At 39.3% G+C, this 19,216-nt stretch overlaps 3 protein-coding genes across 5 annotated transcripts; 1 reads left to right on the top strand and 2 right to left on the bottom strand.

Moving 5' to 3' along the window:
* Positions 1 to 315: 315 nt before the first annotated feature.
* Positions 316 to 4,099, top strand: LOC122068831 (probable arabinosyltransferase ARAD1). Of its 2 annotated transcripts, none has more exons than XM_042632751.1 (3): positions 316 to 610; positions 772 to 2,141; positions 3,375 to 4,099. In XM_042632751.1, exons 2-3 carry the CDS (start codon positions 1,143 to 1,145, stop codon positions 3,894 to 3,896), a joined length of 1,521 nt encoding a protein of 506 aa, XP_042488685.1. In that variant the 5' UTR covers positions 316 to 610; positions 772 to 1,142; the 3' UTR covers positions 3,897 to 4,099. The 2 variants fall into 2 exon arrangements, with proteins under 2 accessions (XP_042488685.1, XP_042488684.1); XM_042632750.1 differs by having other exon boundaries at positions 746 to 2,141.
* Positions 4,100 to 4,852: 753 nt separating this feature from the next.
* Positions 4,853 to 5,140, bottom strand: LOC122068841 (CLAVATA3/ESR (CLE)-related protein 45). Its single transcript, XM_042632758.1, has one exon. It carries the CDS (start codon positions 5,138 to 5,140, stop codon positions 4,853 to 4,855), a length of 288 nt encoding a protein of 95 aa, XP_042488692.1.
* A 4,592-nt stretch (positions 5,141 to 9,732) lies between these two features.
* LOC122068802 lies at positions 9,733 to 15,856 on the bottom strand. 2 transcript variants are annotated; one of them, XM_042632709.1, is made up of 8 exons: positions 15,703 to 15,856; positions 14,756 to 15,063; positions 14,048 to 14,119; positions 13,192 to 13,259; positions 12,903 to 13,038; positions 11,506 to 11,586; positions 11,307 to 11,396; positions 9,733 to 10,145 (listed from the first exon to the last, which is right to left on the bottom strand). In XM_042632709.1, exons 2-8 carry the CDS (start codon positions 15,029 to 15,031, stop codon positions 10,023 to 10,025), a joined length of 846 nt encoding a protein of 281 aa, XP_042488643.1. In that variant the 5' UTR covers positions 15,032 to 15,063; positions 15,703 to 15,856; the 3' UTR covers positions 9,733 to 10,022. The 2 variants fall into 2 exon arrangements, with proteins under 2 accessions (XP_042488643.1, XP_042488641.1); XM_042632707.1 differs by having other exon boundaries at positions 12,903 to 13,059; positions 15,703 to 15,855.
* Between the last annotated feature and the right edge of the window lie 3,360 nt (positions 15,857 to 19,216).

The following is a 19,216-nucleotide window of genomic DNA, read 5'->3' as shown; positions in this document are numbered from 1 at the left end:
TGAGTGAATAATACTGAAATTTTTTCTTAGATCAGATTTATTTTCTCTCATACCATGGGATCTGACCCTTGATTAACAGAATGAGTAAGCCTTAAGATTTTCTTTTGGTATTAGAGTTTTTTTTGGTAAACCGTTAGACTTAAAGACTTTATGATGATATTCATTGTTTTAGGTGCCTAATCACTATCACTATTGTTGAACAGAACAAACTCTTTAAAAGACTTATTCCTTCCTAATTGGTTTTAATTAGATACCTGATCCCGTTTAGTGTCGTTTAGAGTTCAATTTTCGGAAGAAACAAGTCGCCCAAATGAAATTTCTCTGGTATATCTGTATCGTAGGGTAGAGACAATGATACCAAAGCAAACTCATAAATCCTTTTTTTTTTGGGTAAGGAACTCGTAAATCCTATAATGGTAAGAAGAAGAAGGGAAAAGGTAGACTAGAAAGCAACGTATTAAAATAATGATGGAAATATTGCGACCTCGCTCATTCTCCAACTCGGGCTTCTCTCTTCACTTGGGTCTTTCTTTCTCTTTCCACTCGAAAAAAGTCAGCACGCCGTGGAATATCAATGCCGGAGCTGATCAGGATTACCTTCAGGCTTCAGGTGTCCCTTTTCTTTCAATCTTTTTTTTTTTCTAAATTTTTAAGTTGACCCATTTGTTCTAAAATTAGATAGAACCAGATGATTTATTTTTTATTTTTTTTTAAATTTTAATTATTGGTTTCGTGTAAAACCCAGATGGTGATTTACTAATTGGTATGTAGAGGGATGATTGCCGTTTATGAGAGAATCATTGATTTTTATCTAAGAATCGAAACTTGCAAGATTCCGTGATCGTCTGTTAGATGTTTAAGGGAATCGATTTCTTGGGTTGATTGTGTTTGAAGGATCACTCAACCAGAAAGAAATGAGCTGAAGGTTTGGTTCTGCTTATGGGTTTTACCTCGTTCTTTACATCTATTGGTCTTTTGGATGAAACAAAGCCGTTTTTGTGGGAGGGCTGGAGTTGAAGCAGCAGTTTTAATCGATAAAACAGATGGAATTAATCGATGAAGAGGCGAACATCGAAGGCTCATATCTTGTTTGATGCAATATTTGTTTGGTGTCGTTGTAGATTCTCCTAAGCTCACTGTTTATGCCTTCTCCAGTTTTCATGTCAGAAAAGAGAATGCAACCCTCAAGGCTCCTTTTCTGCCTAATAACCAGCTCCATGTTTCTTCTGATGCTTTCCTTTGTCTTTCTATTTCAATCTGATAGTAGTTCATTAATACCAGAATCAGTTTTCAAGCTAATCCTTCTTAATAACACGTCAGAGTTCTACAGCCCCAGTAGTGACAGTGAAATTGACGATAAACTTCCCACTTCCCTACCTTTGCTTTCTCCAACCATCAGTGACAAACCCAGGTCAGGAGACCTAGATAATGGTTGCCAAGGTCCCAACTCAAACAATGAAACAGGGGATTTAGTACAGGGGACTAACAAGGTTTGTGATGCAACTCAGGCCCTCCTTAGGGTATTTATGTATGACCTGCCTCCTGAATTTCACTTCGGGTTATTGGGTTGGAAAGGGAAAGTTGGCCAAATATGGCCTGATGTAAGTGATCCTAATCGCATCCCATCATACCCCGGTGGGTTGAATTTACAACACAGCATTGAGTATTGGCTCACACTAGATCTCCTCTCATCAAACATCCCCAGTGTAATCAGGCCCTGCAGTGCAGTTAGGGTGGTAAATTCAAGTCAGGCAGATATAATTTTTGTGCCGTTCTTCTCCTCTTTGAGCTACAATAGAAATTCCAAGCTACATGGAAGAGAGAAAGCTAGTATCAACAGGATGTTGCAGGATAAGTTGGTGCAGTTCTTGATGAGTCAAGATGAATGGAAGAGATCGGGTGGGAAGGATCATCTAATTGTGGCTCACCATCCAAACAGCATGATGGCTGCACGGAGGAAGCTGGGTTCTGCTATTCTTGTGCTTGCAGATTTTGGAAGATACCCAGTTGAGATTGCAAACATAGATAAGGACATTATTGCTCCTTACAAGCATGTGGTGAGGACCATTTATGGTGAATCAGTCCCATTCGAGAAACGACCAATTTTGGTGTATTTCCAAGGAGCAATTTATAGGAAAGATGTAAGTGAAAACGTACTGTTTCCTTTTTATGTTGAATTTTTTCCCAGCTTGACTTTTGTTTATGTTTTATTAGTTTAGATTGAAGATTGTCTTATTCCCTTATACTGGTTATAAGTGATTTCTAATGTAACAGGGCATAAAAAAATATTTGTTTCTCCCCGATTAAGAATTTTCCGGACAGGAATCAAGTTAATCCATTGGTTAATCGCACCATTTAAGCTTTTGGTTTGCAAAGACTGGAAGCAGGATTATCTTTTCAGTTAATTCTCTTGGACTTGTTTCTTCAGAGTATCATTGAACTGCCAATAGTAGATGGCACTCATGGCAGATAAAAATAGAAAGAGGGAATCATTTTGTTTCTATTTTATGAGTTGTATGAGAATCACAGTATCACAAATGAGTTGTCGTTGGTTATTTGGTGTGACAGACCAATAAGTCTTGATTGAGAAAGGAAAGGAACTTGCAACTTAGAGCCCTGTTTTCTTTTCTGTTTTTCTGCACATTTTTTCTTCTCTCTTACTCCTGCTACAGAATACACTACTCTTTTTCTGCAACTATAGTTGTCAAGGCGTCACCTAGATGGGCTCCTCGGATGCATTGGTCACCTTGATTTTGGACCCTCTCCAACTCCTTGGGTCGCCTAGACACCATGACAACTATGTCTGAAACTCTCGAGCATCTACGCTTTTCATCCTCTCTATTGCATTTTGCAGATCTTAGATGAAAATTTTGAAAGATCTCCCCTGTTTGGACTTGTTTCTCAGTTTCACATTTTTTTGCCCCCAAATATCTAGCACTTAAATATATGTTTACCTAGCAGATTTCCTGCTATCCCTTGAACATCGATTCCATATCTACATGCATCTGTTACATTTGTACATCACAAGATTGGTGGATAGCATCTTCTATTCCTCCCATTCAGGGACAAGCATCCTTTTGCAAACCTTTTGGAGGTGTCTCAACAGAATTACTGGTGTTAATTGTCAGAATTCTGTGAGGTAAAAGGATGTATTGCAAATCCTAATATAATATTAGAAGCTTTTTGGTAGCTAAACTCCCCAACCTTTTCAATAACCACCATTTACCCTTATGGTCTCTCACTTTCTGTAAAGAAGCTTAAGAATCCAACAATTTATTGATTTTGTTTATTTTTATCAAGGCATGATCTTTCATTTGTTTCTTGCTACCGTAACATTGTTGATATTGCATCTACTGATTGAATCTATCTTTCAGGGTGGGGTCATTCGGCAAGAACTCTATTATCTTCTCAAAGATGAGAAGGATGTGCACTTTACATTTGGTAATGTGCGTAGTCATGGGATTAGTAAAGCTGGCCAAGGGATGGCCTCATCTAGATTCTGTCTGAATATTGCTGGAGATACTCCCTCGTCGAACCGCCTCTTTGATGCTATTGCGAGCCACTGTGTACCTGTGATCATTAGCGATAAGATTGAACTCCCATTTGAGGATGTCTTGGACTATGCAGAATTCTGTATCTTTGTACGTGCATCCGATGCAGTAAAGAAGGGATTCCTGCTGAATCTACTCAGGGGGATTAAGAAAGACAGGTGGACAACAATGTGGGAAAAACTGAAGCAAGTTGCACACCATTTTGAGTATCAGTATCCATCCCAACCAGGTGATTCTGTGGCGATGATTTGGGAGGCTGTCTCGCGTAAGAGAGCTTCCATTCGATTTAGAGTTAACAAGAACAACAGGTTCAGCCGATCTCAGCTGATCAGGAAGCATAAATAGGTTGACATGCTCATGTATTTCTTTTCAACTTCCTTCTTACTAACATAGAATTCCTTATTTGGAAATCTGTTTGGGTAATGTGTTCTTGACGGAGGTACAAGTACACTACACTCCTTTGAAAAAAAAAAATTCATAAGAGCTTTTTCTGTTTGTCATTGATTAATTCACAATTATAAAGCATATCTCAGAAGCATTAGAAGCAATTCCCTGTTTGAGAATATAGTCTCATATGGATTCTGTCAAAAGGTTTTTCTGACAAGTTCCTGTGCATCTTTGCTGTGGAGTTGAATCAGATAACCAACAGGAAATATATTGATAGCCTGGACAGAAAGATGACATCTAAATTTGCAGAAACCAGATTTGTACTTTTGCTATCAATCTTTGTTGTATGTCAGATACTCAGAAATCCAATAGCATAAACTCAAGTGATAAAAAATGAAAACGCAAGAATCCATCTTCCTAGCAATGAAGACGTAACCGTAGGCTCCCTAGATTATTTTATGGAAGAGGGATTTGTAAAAGTTGGAAAAAATGCCAAAGAATTTCACTATAGTTTGCAGATGGATATAAATATTTTTCTCTAAAGAAAAAAAAAAGAAAAAAAGAAAAGAAATAACTGACTAGAATAATTTGTTTTGAGAGCCAGCATCATTGTTCTTACAGTACCTCCCCCATCGGTGGTTTGGATCTCAGTTAAGAAGACAGAGAGATGATGCTGGCTCGGTGAAGGGCTTTAGGGCCACTGACTGCGTTATCTATACACATCTCTCTGTAGCAAAATCTCTAAGTAATCAAACAGAACAGGGAAAACCAACCAACCCACAGGAAAAGAACTTGAGGATGCAGAGATTGTTCACCACCTTCTAGTGATGAATCAGGTATAATGGATAGTAATGTCTTTGGTATTCAGCCTACTTGCTATTTCATGCTGTGATAGAAGAAACCACTTGGACGTATTAACTCCTGTTGTGGATGGGATCTGATCCTCTTCGAACTCCTCTTTTGCTTGACCTGTTGGAATCAAATTTTGGAGTTGCAGGTGCTGCAGGTGCCAAATTCTTCTTGGTGTTCAGCTCCTCCATGACAGCCTTAAGAACACGCGAGTTCTGCACTGGCCCCTGTTCTTGTTTCTCCCATCTGAGGACATGGTCAATGCTTGCCATGCCAGAAACCTTTCCAGGTTGAACAACTAAGAACCCAATACAGAGAATGAGGATAAGCATCCTATAAGCACAGAAAACCATGGTTTCTACACAAGAGGGATAGAAGTTTCTCGTCTGGAGTTACAAGTGGATAAGCAACTCTGAAACTAGGTGGCAGTTTATCTTTCTCAGAGTAAGGAGAGAATACGTAGCTCTGAAGCTGTGATTCTTGTATTCTTATGGTTCATTTCCTGTAGATATATAAGCTAGTAGTTTATCCTATTATAGGATTTTGGAGGGACTTAAAAAGCATAAAGCACATAGGGACCCAGAACACTAGAGAAGCTTAGATTCATCTCAATCATAAGCCTGCAATCCAAGCAAATTAAGGCTGTTTTAGAAGACTGACGGATATGAATAAAGAGGTTGGAACACCACCCTTGAGAAGCTAAGTATCTTTCCGTTGGTTCCCTATATTCCTATCATTTACCTTGCTTTTGTCCACTAAACAAAGGCCAACCGTCTCTTGGAACTCCTGGCCAACTTGCCACATCACCCGACCATGCTTGCGTGTATATATTCACAAGAGCCTGATATATCCTCATCTTGTCTAAGGATTGAAGCTTATATTTTGCTAGCAGTACAGTGAGCAGCTCAGTTATTTGCCGGCAGGGACATCTGAATTTCACTAAAGTACTTTATGTTGTTGGTTTATTGGAACATATGCTAAAATTGACAGATTACTAACTGTATGGATAAAGAAACCAATGGAATCACTAAATAAAAAAATTCAGAAAACAGAGGCCAAGGACCAAGAAGAGCCCCTTGACTGGATTAAATGACCAAATTACTCTTCATATTAATTAGGTTTTGGCCAATCAAAACCTTATCTATGTTGCACACTCTGCCGCCCTTGTGCAATTTCAGGTCTTGGAAGGGAGGGGTATTACAGAAAAACACTGAAATAGGGCGGTATATAAGACATTTTAAAGGGGGTTGCTATAGTAATCTGGGTCTTAAGAGGGATGCCCACATGCTGTTTCAAATTTCAGTTGCGGTGTGCAAATCTTTTACCCTTAACAATATATTTGTTTCAACATATTTATTTCCTTCCCAATCCTACCCAACCCATAAACTCACCAAAACCCAACCACCCCACATAAGGCCAGTTCAACCCTGGGCACTATGTATAGCTGGGACCATTCCATCAGGCCAAGGGTGGTACCTCAGACATGTAGAGTGTACCAGAATATCACCTCTATGCACATGAGGGCAGTTTGGTCATTACAATGGAGAGTGGATGGCCCAGCCAAAAGCTAGCCATGAGCCAAAGATATAGTTTTCAGTTTTCCAACAGTTGCAAGCAAGAAATAAAGTACAGATGGGGAATAGAATTCCCAAAAATTCTATTCCCAAAAAAACCAAACACCCACTTTATGCCATTGGGAGATCTTCCCTTACTTTAGAATTCCAAGCTCACCTCTCCATGCAACAAAACAGGAGTCCTTGGTCCTTAGTTTCTTGTGCTAAATGGGTCTCTTTATACTTTTCTTTGCTCTTTCTTTGAACTGCTGAACCCTAAGCCCTCTTCCATTCAAAGTTTGAAAGATGACCCACCACAAGCTTCTTCACATCTGATCACCATCTCTTCTTTTTTTCTTCTCACTCTTCTTTTCTTTTTCCTTCCCTCAATATTTCTCTTGGTTGTCCATGTAGACCAACCTTCTTTTCCCTTTAATTTTCTCTTTCATTAATTTACAAAATCACATGTAACTAGAAACATTACAAAAGCATGAGTTGTCTTACTTTATCAATATTGTAGTGAGAGAGAATTGCGAGACAGTTCATGAAGTTTTAGAAGTTGGACTGGGTCATGGTCCAAGTAGATCATACAAACCCTAGCTTATATAGCTTATTAATTGCTTGGCGGGGTCTTTTCCTTTGGCTTTTAATTGAAAGGCTAAAAACACAGAACAGTTCTAGTTGTGTCGTTGCTTTCTAATCTCTCCCTCCTCCCACCACAAGCTTCAAAACCTCCTCAAGACTCAAGAGGGGCTTCAGGCCTTATCCATGAGAATTAAGTGGGAACATTAGGGACACATGATGATCACATAATTTTTATTAAGGTGTGTATATATAGAATGTAAGAAGGCGGACCTCGACACAAGGGTAAGGTTGTTTCATTGCAACCTAATGATTGCGGGTTCTAGTAAGAAAACTGCTCATGTGTTCATTAATTGGGTGTGAGGATTCCATTACACGTGGTCAAATAAGAGAAACTTTTGCTACTAAATAAGGAAATGGGTAGGGTCTATAAGCCCTAGGATGAAGTTGAGACCCTTGATTGGAGGTGTACGGGGTACGTACCTTTAAGATTTGGTACTTAATGGATACCCTCTTCTTAAAGTAGAAGAAGATATAGAATTGGGATTTGGAAGGGAAGGACTGTGGGAGCCCACAAGTTCTACTTCTAACGTTGGAAAAGAAGAAAGCTGAGTTAGTATAATTAGCTTAGGTGTCTTTGATTCTCGAGGTTGGTCTTAAAGTTGAGGCCTTTTGAACTTTTATTTAAACAAGAGAAAGAGATCAGTTCGGGTAGAGAGCCCTCCCGCCTTAACGGTCTGGGTTCAATGGCTGTGTGTCATGTAGGTTAAGCCACCAAAAGTGAAAAAGAGAAGAAACAGAAAAGCAGCTAAACCACATCCCAAGCTGGTAATGTTGTTTGTTTACAGATCAATGCTTCAACTTTGCACTGTTCCATTGCTTCTTCTTCTTCTTCTTCTTCTTCTTCTTCTTCTTCTTCTCTTTTCTAAAGCAATACTTTCATTCATTATACTATTCAGATCTTAAAACTAAGTATATAGATAAGCAAGTTACAGTTGAGCAGGTAAGTAAATTGTACTTCATCTCTATAGTTAATGACAGTCTATCCACAAAACCGGGGGTAATGCTGTATACATTATGACCCTTCCAGACCTCGCAGTGGCAAGAGCCTCGTGTACTAGGTACATATCCCCTTCATTCAATTTATCACCTTACGTTCAAATAATTCAAGACAAGATTAGGAGGAGAGAGTATTAAGTATTGAATTTTAAAAGACTTGAGTAAAAGTAATTTCAGCCTAATTGAAAGGGATTAGCCCTTGTACAAAGATGAAAGATGGGGACTCTTTTTTGCCCCCAAAAGCAAATGATTCCTACATCTCTTGAAATGGATGGCCAGTTTTAAGTTTTAACCCAGTAGCATCTAGCATGTAATGTAGTAAAAGATTGTGGCCAATCCCAAGGATGCTAGATTAGTCAAATATTCTCTCCATCGGATATCAAGGCTTAGTTAGTTATAAAAATTTCTATGGTCTCACCAATCTCTTAAGTGGGACCTTCCAAAGGATTATTCTGGATATACAAATAAAAGTGTAAGCATCACAACACACTAGGATAGGATGGTTGAATACATTATATCCCTTCTTCTGGGTCTCACTTCTCATCATGAAACTACAGTGGCTAGGGCTTTTTGTATTTTATTCTCATTGCATGTAGATCAGAGATGTTTTAATCATTGAATATATTAAAATGAAAGTAGTGTTTGATCTATAATGATCCTAGATTCATAAGCAGAATATGGTTGGGCACCAAATTAAAATGGGGTATTGACCAAAGTAAGCTTTGTTTGAATGGACGCCAATTTTGAAGGGTTTATTTTATATTTTCCTCACCCTCGAAGAAAAAGTTCATATCCAATTTCTAGTGAGTAATGGAAGGAAACAGAAAAGGAGGACAACTACTTGGTGCTGTACAATGTCTCTGTGTTAATATATGCTTAGGGGCTAAGGAATTGCTTTTACTGTTCTTTTAGATTTCAAAGCCATTAACTAACAACTAATGAATGATTACATCTTTAAGTAATGACTGAAATTAGATCTGTGGAACATATGCTCTGGAATGAACTTAAGATAACAACCTCTTTAGAGTTGAAACCATTTTGGTAATAAAAGGATGGGAGAGTTTAGGGATGAGAGTCCCCATTCTCCTAACTTTCCAGTAAATAGCCAACTTCAAGTAGGACAATTTCTTACTGTTTCAATGTTTTCCTAAAATGCTAAGTTTAGGTGATGAGTTGAGCTTCTGATTCAGCTCCTTCTAATCCATAGATTTACAGACCATATGAACCATGATTTTCCACATATAGCAACCATTGCAAAAGACGACCAGGTTTCAGTACGTCGCTGCTACCTGATCCTTATCATCGTCGACCTTAGTTTCTCAAGTGAAATGAATACTACAGGAAGACTACATGGATGGCTGGAGTGGAGACAGGGCACCCCAACAGGCTATGTAACACACTTGGGTCTTCACAGTAAATAAAAGTACCCATCCCAAAGGCAGAAATTCAATAGCCAACACAGACAAACATTACACATACCCTTTTGCAGATGCTGGGTCTAGACAAGCCTCAAACACTGGGCCATCCCCGACCCCAAGGTTTAATACCAGAGACTGGACTGTTGGACACTGCTGATACTGATTCATGGTTACCAAATCTTCTCCAATTTTAGCTGTCAAAAAACACAGGAGGATATTGGTGGCATCAGCCGGGATCAAGGTGGATGACTGGTTCAGCGTTGCCCGTGGTGTTTTAACATTGGGAAAAAGGTCTTCTGGCTAAAGTTGAAAAGAGAAGGGAAGACATGCTGCTATCGTAAATACAAAATTAACTGAGAACCAACCAATTTTCAAAAGCACCTCACTGTTTGGCAATCCCACAATTATGCATACAGACATTAAATGGAGGAAGGGGGCGGGGAGACGGATGGGGGGGGGGGGGAGAGGAGGAGGAGGAAGCAGCAAATCTTCTGGCTTTTCAATTAACAAGCAGCAGATGATAGCTAATCCATAAAGATTTAAAATTGATAAAACATCTCCAACTTGTTGACTAGTCAAGCCAATATGTTCAGGAGCATCCAAAGCTAATATACACGCCAAAATCATTGGATTGGCTCTTGACGGGGAGTCACAGCAGGACCTGGTGCAATAGTGAACTGCAGACCTCTACGCTGGCCCGACTGTAGTACAAATGCAACTTCTGTTGCTGCCAGTGCTGCCGCTTCCTGAACCAACAAACATTTACATTGTAACAAATGAATGATGAACCTTGTCCACAAATTAAATTAATCACTCTCACTTAACCTATTATTCTACAACTTTATTAGTGAATTCTACCATTGAGGTGGCAGGGTAAGTTACACTTGGGGAACCTACCGTTTACGGAAACTATGTCGAGGGTAGCCCACATTATAAATGTTATATTTTGAGGCACCACATGTTTTATAAATATTATGTTTAAGGTGCCTCTTTTATCACAATTCCATCTTTGCCCATCAGTGCTCTACTTTTATCTGGCACCCCAGCAGCTCCCTGAAAACATCCCTTGCAGCTCTCTTGACAACCTCAGGAGCTTAAGCACCTGTCACCACCCACGGCCTTGCTGTGCTCTGCCTCGGGGAGGCCATCCCCAGGTTCCTCTTCCACTCCTTGAATAACACCTCCACGATGGTCTATCCTGCTCCCACACACGAACCCACTGCAAAGGCTTCACCAGTCCAAAATCCACCACAGGGAAAGAACTCCCCATCCAACAATATATATAGTTGGACTTCATAACCCTGTACATGATAGCTGGCATACAGTCCAGAAAAACACCACCCTACTGCAATAGCACACCTCTTCCTCCAAGTCCAGAAAAACACCACCCTTCTCTCCATGTGAAACCTCTCCCAAGATCCCCTTCTCCATGTACTTATAAACAAAGGCCCTATATCTCTCCCCTGTATAACTAAACAACAATTTTACGACATTGTCATGCCTGATTCCCCCAAATGTCTCCACCTCCAAGTGGAAAGCTTTCTCGGTTTCTGGTTTCCTCTCCACAGCTTCTTCACCGCCAGTCTCACTGCTTTTCAATCTCACCCTGTAACTTAGCGGATCTGCCCAAGCCTACTACAATGTCCTCCATAATGAATCCAATATCTAATCTTCATTGAACCCTACCAGCCTCATCCGAGAGTAGTGGAATGGGCAAAGTTGGAAATGAAAAAAAGAGTACCCCAAACATTACATTTCAAATGTGAGGTACCTTAGAGGCTTAGATGCAGTTTCTCTTTGTAATTTACCCAAGATTTTATATTAGGTTCAGGTAGGTAAATGGAAAATTAAAGCTGACAAGCAGAACCAAGCATAATAAAGTACTACTGAAGGATCCATTTGCTAACCTGGCTTTGCCGGCGACGCTGCAAAATACTGATGGCCCAGGCCATAATGTAACATGGCAAAAGAAACCCAGCAGCCCGAAGCAAGAAGAGCTGTTCAGCATGCAATATAAAATCAAAATTCTACAACCATTAAGACGAGCCAAAAGCAACAAAGAACTAAAATTGAGGCTAGATTGCCTCCAAGTCCAATCCAACTTACAGAAAAGAAAGTGGACAAATCGTCATCCCCATTGGCATTGGTGATAGTCAGTGCATGCCTCAAAAGCAGAAGAGCCATCAACTGCAATCAAATTGGAGTTTTTTTTTTTTTGGGGGGGGGGGGGTGTGGGGTGTGTGTTAAAATCAGGACCAACCCCACAGTACATGCATATTTGAGAAATGAATTCAGCTACAAAATGGTCAAAAAATGAACAGAAGTTTCTCATCAATCCAGTGAGTCAAGCCAACAAGGTATTATCTCTAGGTAGCAAACTAATACTGCACGTATCAACAGTTAAGATATTATTCATTTTTTTTTCTTTTTGGGGGTGGCGGGGGGGCCCACAGTACATGCATATTTGAGAAATGAATTTGGATACCAAATGGTCAAAAAATGAACAGAAGTTTCTCATCAATCCAGTAAAGTCAAGCCAACAAGGTATTATTCTCTAGGTAGCAAACTAATACTGCACATATCAACAGTTAAGATATTATTCAAGGTTTATGGCACAAAAGCCTTATATGAAACTACAATTCAACTTCTGAGTCAAAGTTGCTCCTTCATTACTCCTCCCCCAAACTTGCGTATTTTTTGGCACCACCGCCCGGGGCAGGGGTGGATTTAAACATTAGTGAAATGATTAAGAAAAAACTGTGCCATAGTACTATTGAGTTCTGAACTGTCAAACTAAAACTGTCTCAGGCCTCCTCTATTGAAGAAAATGCACTCAAAATTCCCATCCAATCAGTAAAATGGTCGATTGCACCAGTGCACATTCTCACTGAATCACTGCCCTCGACATAAAAGTTTTGTAGTTTTTGTGAGTTTTAAAACATCATTTGGATGGCCAAATTATTGACTAGGAACTAGTTGACCTGGCAACAACCATCCTGCTTGCGTTAATGCATTGATCAACACGACCTTCATACAGTGAATAAGGGGTATTGAGAGTTCTTTTCCCCTAGTGATATTGGGAAAGCAAGTCAAGTCAGGGATTCACATTGAAGGTCATGGAAACCCCATGAATTACTGGTCCTATTATATCACCAGAATAAGCCTAATGTAAGGAATTACCAGTACACTGACATTATTAAACTCCCTTGTGACATTTTTGGCAGCCACATCAGGTCACTTTCTTGTCATAAACTATTTTTTTGAAACCGTTTTCTTGATCGGGATGTTCAGGGGGATCATCACCCATTTTTCCCTTTCCTGGACACTAAACAATGTCCCACCCACCCAAAAAATGCTGGGACAACCATCAGGAATACTGAGCATACTACACATTGTATCGGACATCTATATAAAACATTGTCGTATACCAATACTTATCCTCCAGATGACACAGTCAAAATGACTTAAGTGTATTAATAAAAAAAATAAAAATGATGACTTACAATTAGAGCAGCAGAACGGAAAAATGCAGCTCCACTGGCATTTGTAGCAGCATATTCATCATACTCAGCTTCTAGAAAGTGGCGCTCTGCGGCTGCCATAGCTAAGAGACGGGGATCATGCAAATCCAAAGGAGAACTGGAGATTGTCCAACCTCCACTGTAAGACCACAGAAGGGAGAAATGCCAGTTGGAAACCAATGGTGACCATTGATAACCAGTAAACAGAGCAACAGAATTATAATTGAAATGAAAGAAAATAAGGAGGTCAAAGCATACAACTTGGACTTGCCTGATATCAATTGCAGTTTCTTCGGACTGAGGAGGAGGTGGTGGGGCAGTATAACCAGGTTGGTAAGGCTGCAAATTACAGACTCACAGTCAGTTGACATAAAAGTCAAGATACGATAAGCAGACTACAGAAATATAAATATCACATTTATTTGACAAAGAATTAAACAATATAGAAAATAATTTGGGCAATCTACACCATCATTATGGTCTGTATAAGCAACAAATCAACATGAGGACTTATATACATAGTTACATGGACATATCTCTGTGTTCTGAATATGTCTACACAGATTTTTAGTATAAAATATGCCTTACAAAGAATAACAAACGAACAAGCAAATTAAAATATATGTACAAATTAGGGAAGAGTATAGATAAACACTGCAGAAGCTGTGGTAGGCATTATGGGAAACACAAATTTCATGATCTACAGGAAAAAAAAAAAAAAACCACTTTTTATTCAAGGTCACAAACAAGTAGAGCTAAAATTGGCATCAGAAATGACAATGAATATCATGAACTTCAGCTTCACATATACCAATCATGAAAGTACAAGTGTAAGGAAAGGTTTTTTTTTTTTTTGGGTGGGGTGGTGCTAAAGGACAGCAGTTATATATAAAATATTAATGGAGAACTGGACCACAAGAAAACTTAATGAGGCAAAAGAAATAAAGGATCCCTGTAAATAGCATGACTAAATTGAAATACAAAAAACCATGTTCAGATGTAAACAAGGTATATATCAGTTCAATGCAAGAAAGAGCTGAAACTAAACAGGAGGGTAGGCCCCTCACATTAAAAAAAAAAAAAAAAAAAAAAAAAAAAAGGTGAGAGAAAGGGAATAAGGGAAATACCTGATGGCAGATCTCACATGTTATATCTCCTTTCTCATTGCACCAACGCTGAACACATTTCCTGTGAGCAAACTGGATGGAATCTTATAGTCAAATCAGTATCCACTGTAAATCATAAACCTATTAAAACAGTAACGAGAGGAAAAGGAAGGCCATCTTGCCACTGGAAACGACATTGACCTTTCTAAAGGCCCTTTCGAATTCAGAAACACAACGGCTATGGATGACTAGTGTAAAGACTTAAGAAACTTCATAGCAAAAGCTTGATAATGAAAAAGTGAATGGCTATTCCACTCCTATTTTTAGTTACAGCATGACAATTTGCAAAAGCTTTCATGAAATGGATTCGAAACATTGCACTGGAACTAGCAAATATAAGTGCCAAAATAGGAGCTTTTTTTTCTTTCTTTCTTTTTTAGTTTTGGGGTGGGGGTAGGAGTAGTTCGTATCACACAATGGCACTTCCTTTTGAGGCATAAATGAGAATGGCCGCGTGATCTCACGTTGCACAATTTTGGATGGCAATTATCCACTGTGGCAGAGACTCGACTCCGTTTTAAAAGAGCTCCAGATATGACAGAAACGATATCTCTACCGTGTCAGAAATATAAAACAGAAATGTTTCAGTCACCATAAGAACCATGATGAGAGAGGCTTAAAAAGATCCCAACATCACAAGTTCAGGAGCAAAGGTTAGAGCAAGAATACCTTCAAGCTGCCACTACAAGCGCAAGGGGTCTCCAGATTCTTAATGTGGTCCTCCTCCTGGCAAATGCGGCATTCCACTGTCTGAATAAGTGGCTCTTCCTCATCAGAAACATCGTGCTCCAACACTCTCTTATCTTCAGAGGTAGAAACGGGAGCAACTTCAGTCTGGGTGCAAGAGCCTTCTACAGATGACCCCGGAACCTCGGTTCCTTGCATGGATTGCAAGGTAGCAGGTGTTATAAGGCGGTCAACGTACAAAACTAAGTGATCACCCATTCCTCCACTTCCTCCCACCTCAATTGAACCCCCTGAATCCACACAAATTTCAACGATGATCACTTACAATCCAAAGATTCTGTCCGATATTTAGCTTATTTGTGAAGGAATAACATAAAATGTAAAATGACAGAAAAATGGATTGAGGAGGAAAGAAAGGAATAGTCCTACCAAATGCTCGGTAATGCCAATTTTAAGGACAGATGAAAAGGCCTACTTCTTTTTCTTTTTAATTTTCATTTACCAACCCAAAAAATCGTATTTTTAATACAAGCGAATCGTCATTGGCAGAAAAGCTTCAAAATTCGGAATACAACTTAGAACATAACCAATCAAATAACATTTTCCAAATTCATCGATACTTACGTTAAAGGAGATCATACCGACCAAAAATTCCGACAAATAACCTAAAATTTAACTCAAACGGACGATAAATTTCATCGATCCTAAGTCTAACTTGATCATGCAAAAACATTAAAAAGAAGCAGAATCAAAAGAAAAAGGTGGCAGAAACTGAAAGACAAATCAATCCTGCAGAAATATAGCCCTAGAAATTTATGATACCGCTAAAATCTATCGGGATGAACAATCACATGCAAAGCTTAAAGAAATCCACAACAAAAAGAGATCCTTCTAGGCGAAAAGGGAAGAAAGATGAATCGAAAGAGCACCTGCAAGGTGAGTTCTTCTTTGGTTCGCGTAATCGGCCGTCCAGATACCTACCAGGAAAACCTCTTCTTCGTGCCCAGTGGTATTATTTTGAAAAAATTTTCCAAATTGTGAGAGTCTCTAAAAATAGCTCCGATATTTACGTCAATAGGCTCGGGGTTTTCGAACCACTTTATAAGAAATAGGTTCGGTTAACGTTCGTCCAACGAACCCCAAATCTCTGTTTGTCAATCTCTGACGGTTGTACTAACGGACGTCAGATTCCTGTCAACTTGGACATTTCCCTGTCTGTGTTCTGCCGCGTATGGGACTAAACGTAATTAATCATTCTGGCGTTTTCTCCAGACTCTCCACAACTGTTTGTCTTATTTAATTTTAGCTTAATCTGTGACGATTAAAGCTATTAATTAATTAATTATCGAAGCAAAGGTACGAATCCCCATTTATAATACTCACGGGACAAATCTAACAGGCTCCAAACCATGCCCATTCTAAATCTTTTTGCATCGTCTTTCCATCCTTGGGGAGATGCAGGTATCACGCTCAGTGCATCCACACCAATCATCATTCATCAGCATTTCTATTCTCAACCATCAAAATCCAAAATCCAAACATCCACTGCCAACTTGGCCAACACTAAGCTGAACCCACAACACTCTATGGAACATTTTGGGATGAGCCTAAAAAGAAAGAGGAACAATAACCCAAATCCTATGGACCTTGACCTGTTAACTCTACAGAACTCCATACTAGAAACAATCTCAAACTCACCCAATCCAAAGCTTTGCTTCTCTGCACTTAAATAATGGATAAATGGTTTGTCTGTTGGAACGGAGTTCTCTGCCTCCAATGAAGCTCAATCTGCTATATCAAGACAAAAGGAGAGGGGTTCAACTGGGAGGGGGCACATGCCTGCATGCAGGACCGGGTAACATTCTCACATCATCCCCCAAATTCCAATATTTCAAATACTTCTGACAACCTTTACTTTCCATTAATTTTTAGCATTGTTTTTTCTTGATTCCAACTTAGTGCCAAAGTTATTCAAAGATCTTCTGATGATAGGAAGCCATAGAACTCATTTTTATCAACTGGAACTATTTCTTTTTTGAAGTTTGTTTAATTTTCATTATTTGCTTTTAATATTTGTCTAGAGTACTGTAACTATTCTCATCCTTAGTCAGTTTTTGGTATATTTTTAACCTTTTGATATTATCTATGTCAATATGTCAATCCTCTTCTGGAATGTCCGAGGTCTCCACGGTAATTTCACTAAGAAATGCCTTACACACCACTGTAAAAGGTTGAAACCCAACTTCATTTTTCTCTATGAGACAAAATGTAAAGACCATAACGATTTCCCAATGCCAAATTGTTTTGATCCTTATACCAATAGATGGTCCATTAACAGTGTGAGGGAAAGACGATGCAAGGGCGGCTTATGGGTGCTCGCTAAGCACTCAGTTGTTGCAAATAATGTTGCTTACTACCCTAATTTTATTGGGATCTTCTTACATGACATGGTTTGGGGCAATTGGTGCTTAGTTTGCTTATATGCTCCACCACAACCCAACCTTAGGTCTATTTGCTGAGATTCTCTTCACGACTTCACTTCCAACCTGATAACTCCTTTCCTCATCATTGGAGATTGGAACGAAGTCCTATCCCCCTTTGACAAAGTAGGAGGCTCCCCATTCTCATATTCTTATACCTGCAAATAAGTGAATGACATGCTTATATCTGTCAGCCTAGCTGAGATTAAACCCAAGGGATCAAAATTTACGTGGTCCAACAGACAAAAGCATCTTAAACTCATTAAAGAATTGTCTGGATAGATGTTTTGCTTCTCCTTACTGGCTTAACCTCTACCCTAATGCATCCGCCACTAAACTAGCCTCAACTGGTTCTGACCACAATCCTATTTTTCTACAACTCAAAGGAACCCGATTATCATACAAAAAGCTTTTCCATTACCGGGATGCATGGTTCCACCACCCTGACTTCAACTCTTACTGTTACAACACTTGGGAACCTAACCCTAGGATCAACCTCATGACCAAACTTACCAACTTCAGTAGAATCCTAATCCGCTGGAACAAATATGTTTTTGGTCATATTAATCACTTAAAAACAAACTATTTCTCACAGTTCCTGAATTTGGAATCCAAACACTGGGACTCCAATAACTCTACCAAATTGACCGAAATCTCCAAGAATATCAATTGGATTTTTGAGGCAGAGGAGAAATTTTGGTTCCAGAAGTCCAGACATATGCATCTCACTAACGGGGATAGAAATACCCGATTCTACCATGCTATCTCCAGATATTAGGTCCGCAAGAGAAGAATTGAATTCTTACAAAACTCAAACAATGAGATCACAGACGACACTCCAAGGATTGCCAAAGAATTTACACTATTCTTGCAAGAAATTTACACAACCTCCAATCCCCTTGATCCATCATGTGTAGAAAGCCTATTCCCAAAAGTCCTCACAGAATTTGAAGTCTCTTCACTCACTACAACACTTGAGGATGCAGAAATACAAAATGTGATTAACTCCATTGGCCCTCATAAAGCTCTAGGGCTAGACGATTTCCAAGCCTGCTTCTACCAGAAGTTTTGGAATCTGATAGGAAGTGATGTAAGGAAGATGGTAAGATGTTTCTTTACCAATGGCAACTTTCCTTCTAGAGTCAATCACACACTGCTATGTCTCATTCCAAAGAAAGACAATGCAACCAAAGTGGAAGATTTCATACCCATCAATTTTATGCAATGTCTCGTATAAAATCATTGCAAAAATCCCAAGAAAAGTAGAGGAATGCACCTCATTGCGTGAAACAAGATTTGTCAACCCACTGCCCTTGGTGGTCTTGGGCTAAGAGATGCTAACACCCAGAACAAAGCACTCTTGCTTAAACTAGCCTGGCGCTTTGTCATTGACAAAGAGAGTTTTTGAGCAAAAGTGTTGAGGGTAAAATACTGCCACAACAGATCCACACTTGATCCAAAGGTCCTCAAACTACATGGATCATGGATGTGGAATAGTATAGTCTCCATGTTACCCACCCTTAAACAATGCATTATATCTAAAATTGGAAATGGAACCACCAATTTTTTCTAGTATGATCTATGGGTAGGCTTGGAATTACCAGGACCAGGTTGCTCACAAGCAATTTTACACCCCATAACCGATGCTATTAGGGTCAATACTTTTATTGACAACCTTTTCCTGGAAAGTGGAGGAACTGAAAGACCAAATTCTCTCACATCTGATTTCAACAATTACCCAAATTCAACCTTCACCTCAAAATGATCACTGGGTATGTTCGCTAACAACTGATGGATCATTTAACACAAAAGCAGGTGCAGTTTTCATACAAAAAAAACCAAGGCCTATAGGTAAGCATGAGAGGCTTTTCATGCAGGTGGTGGAAGTTTCTATGGAAACTAAACATACACCCTAAATTCAAAATGTTCATGTGATGGACATTACAAAATGGAATCCCCACAA

This window comes from Macadamia integrifolia, unplaced genomic scaffold (genome assembly GCF_013358625.1).
Source record: "Macadamia integrifolia cultivar HAES 741 unplaced genomic scaffold, SCU_Mint_v3 scaffold46, whole genome shotgun sequence".
In the NCBI taxonomy this organism is placed as follows: domain Eukaryota; kingdom Viridiplantae; phylum Streptophyta; class Magnoliopsida; order Proteales; family Proteaceae; genus Macadamia; species Macadamia integrifolia.
This window is presented reverse-complemented; position numbering and strand designations above follow the sequence as displayed.

Bases quoted from the DNA above. Each gene is read 5' to 3' on its own strand.
- LOC122068831 (XM_042632751.1), top strand. From the start codon at position 1,143: ATGCCTTCTCCAGTTTTCATGTCAGAAAAGAGAATGCAACCCTCAAGG. The intron at 2,142-3,374 runs GTAAGTGAAAAC...TCTATCTTTCAG, and splicing joins GAGCAATTTATAGGAAAGAT to GGTGGGGTCATTCGGCAAGA.
- LOC122068841 (XM_042632758.1), bottom strand. From the start codon at position 5,140: ATGGTTTTCTGTGCTTATAGGATGCTTATCCTCATTCTCTGTATTGGG.
- LOC122068802 (XM_042632707.1), bottom strand. From the start codon at position 15,031: ATGGGTGATCACTTAGTTTTGTACGTTGACCGCCTTATAACACCTGCT. The intron at 14,120-14,755 runs GTATTCTTGCTC...GATTCCATCCAG, and splicing joins CTTGTAGTGGCAGCTTGAAG to TTTGCTCACAGGAAATGTGT. The intron at 10,146-11,306 runs GTTAGCAAATGG...TTGTTGGTTCAG, and splicing joins AGCGTCGCCGGCAAAGCCAG to GAAGCGGCAGCACTGGCAGC.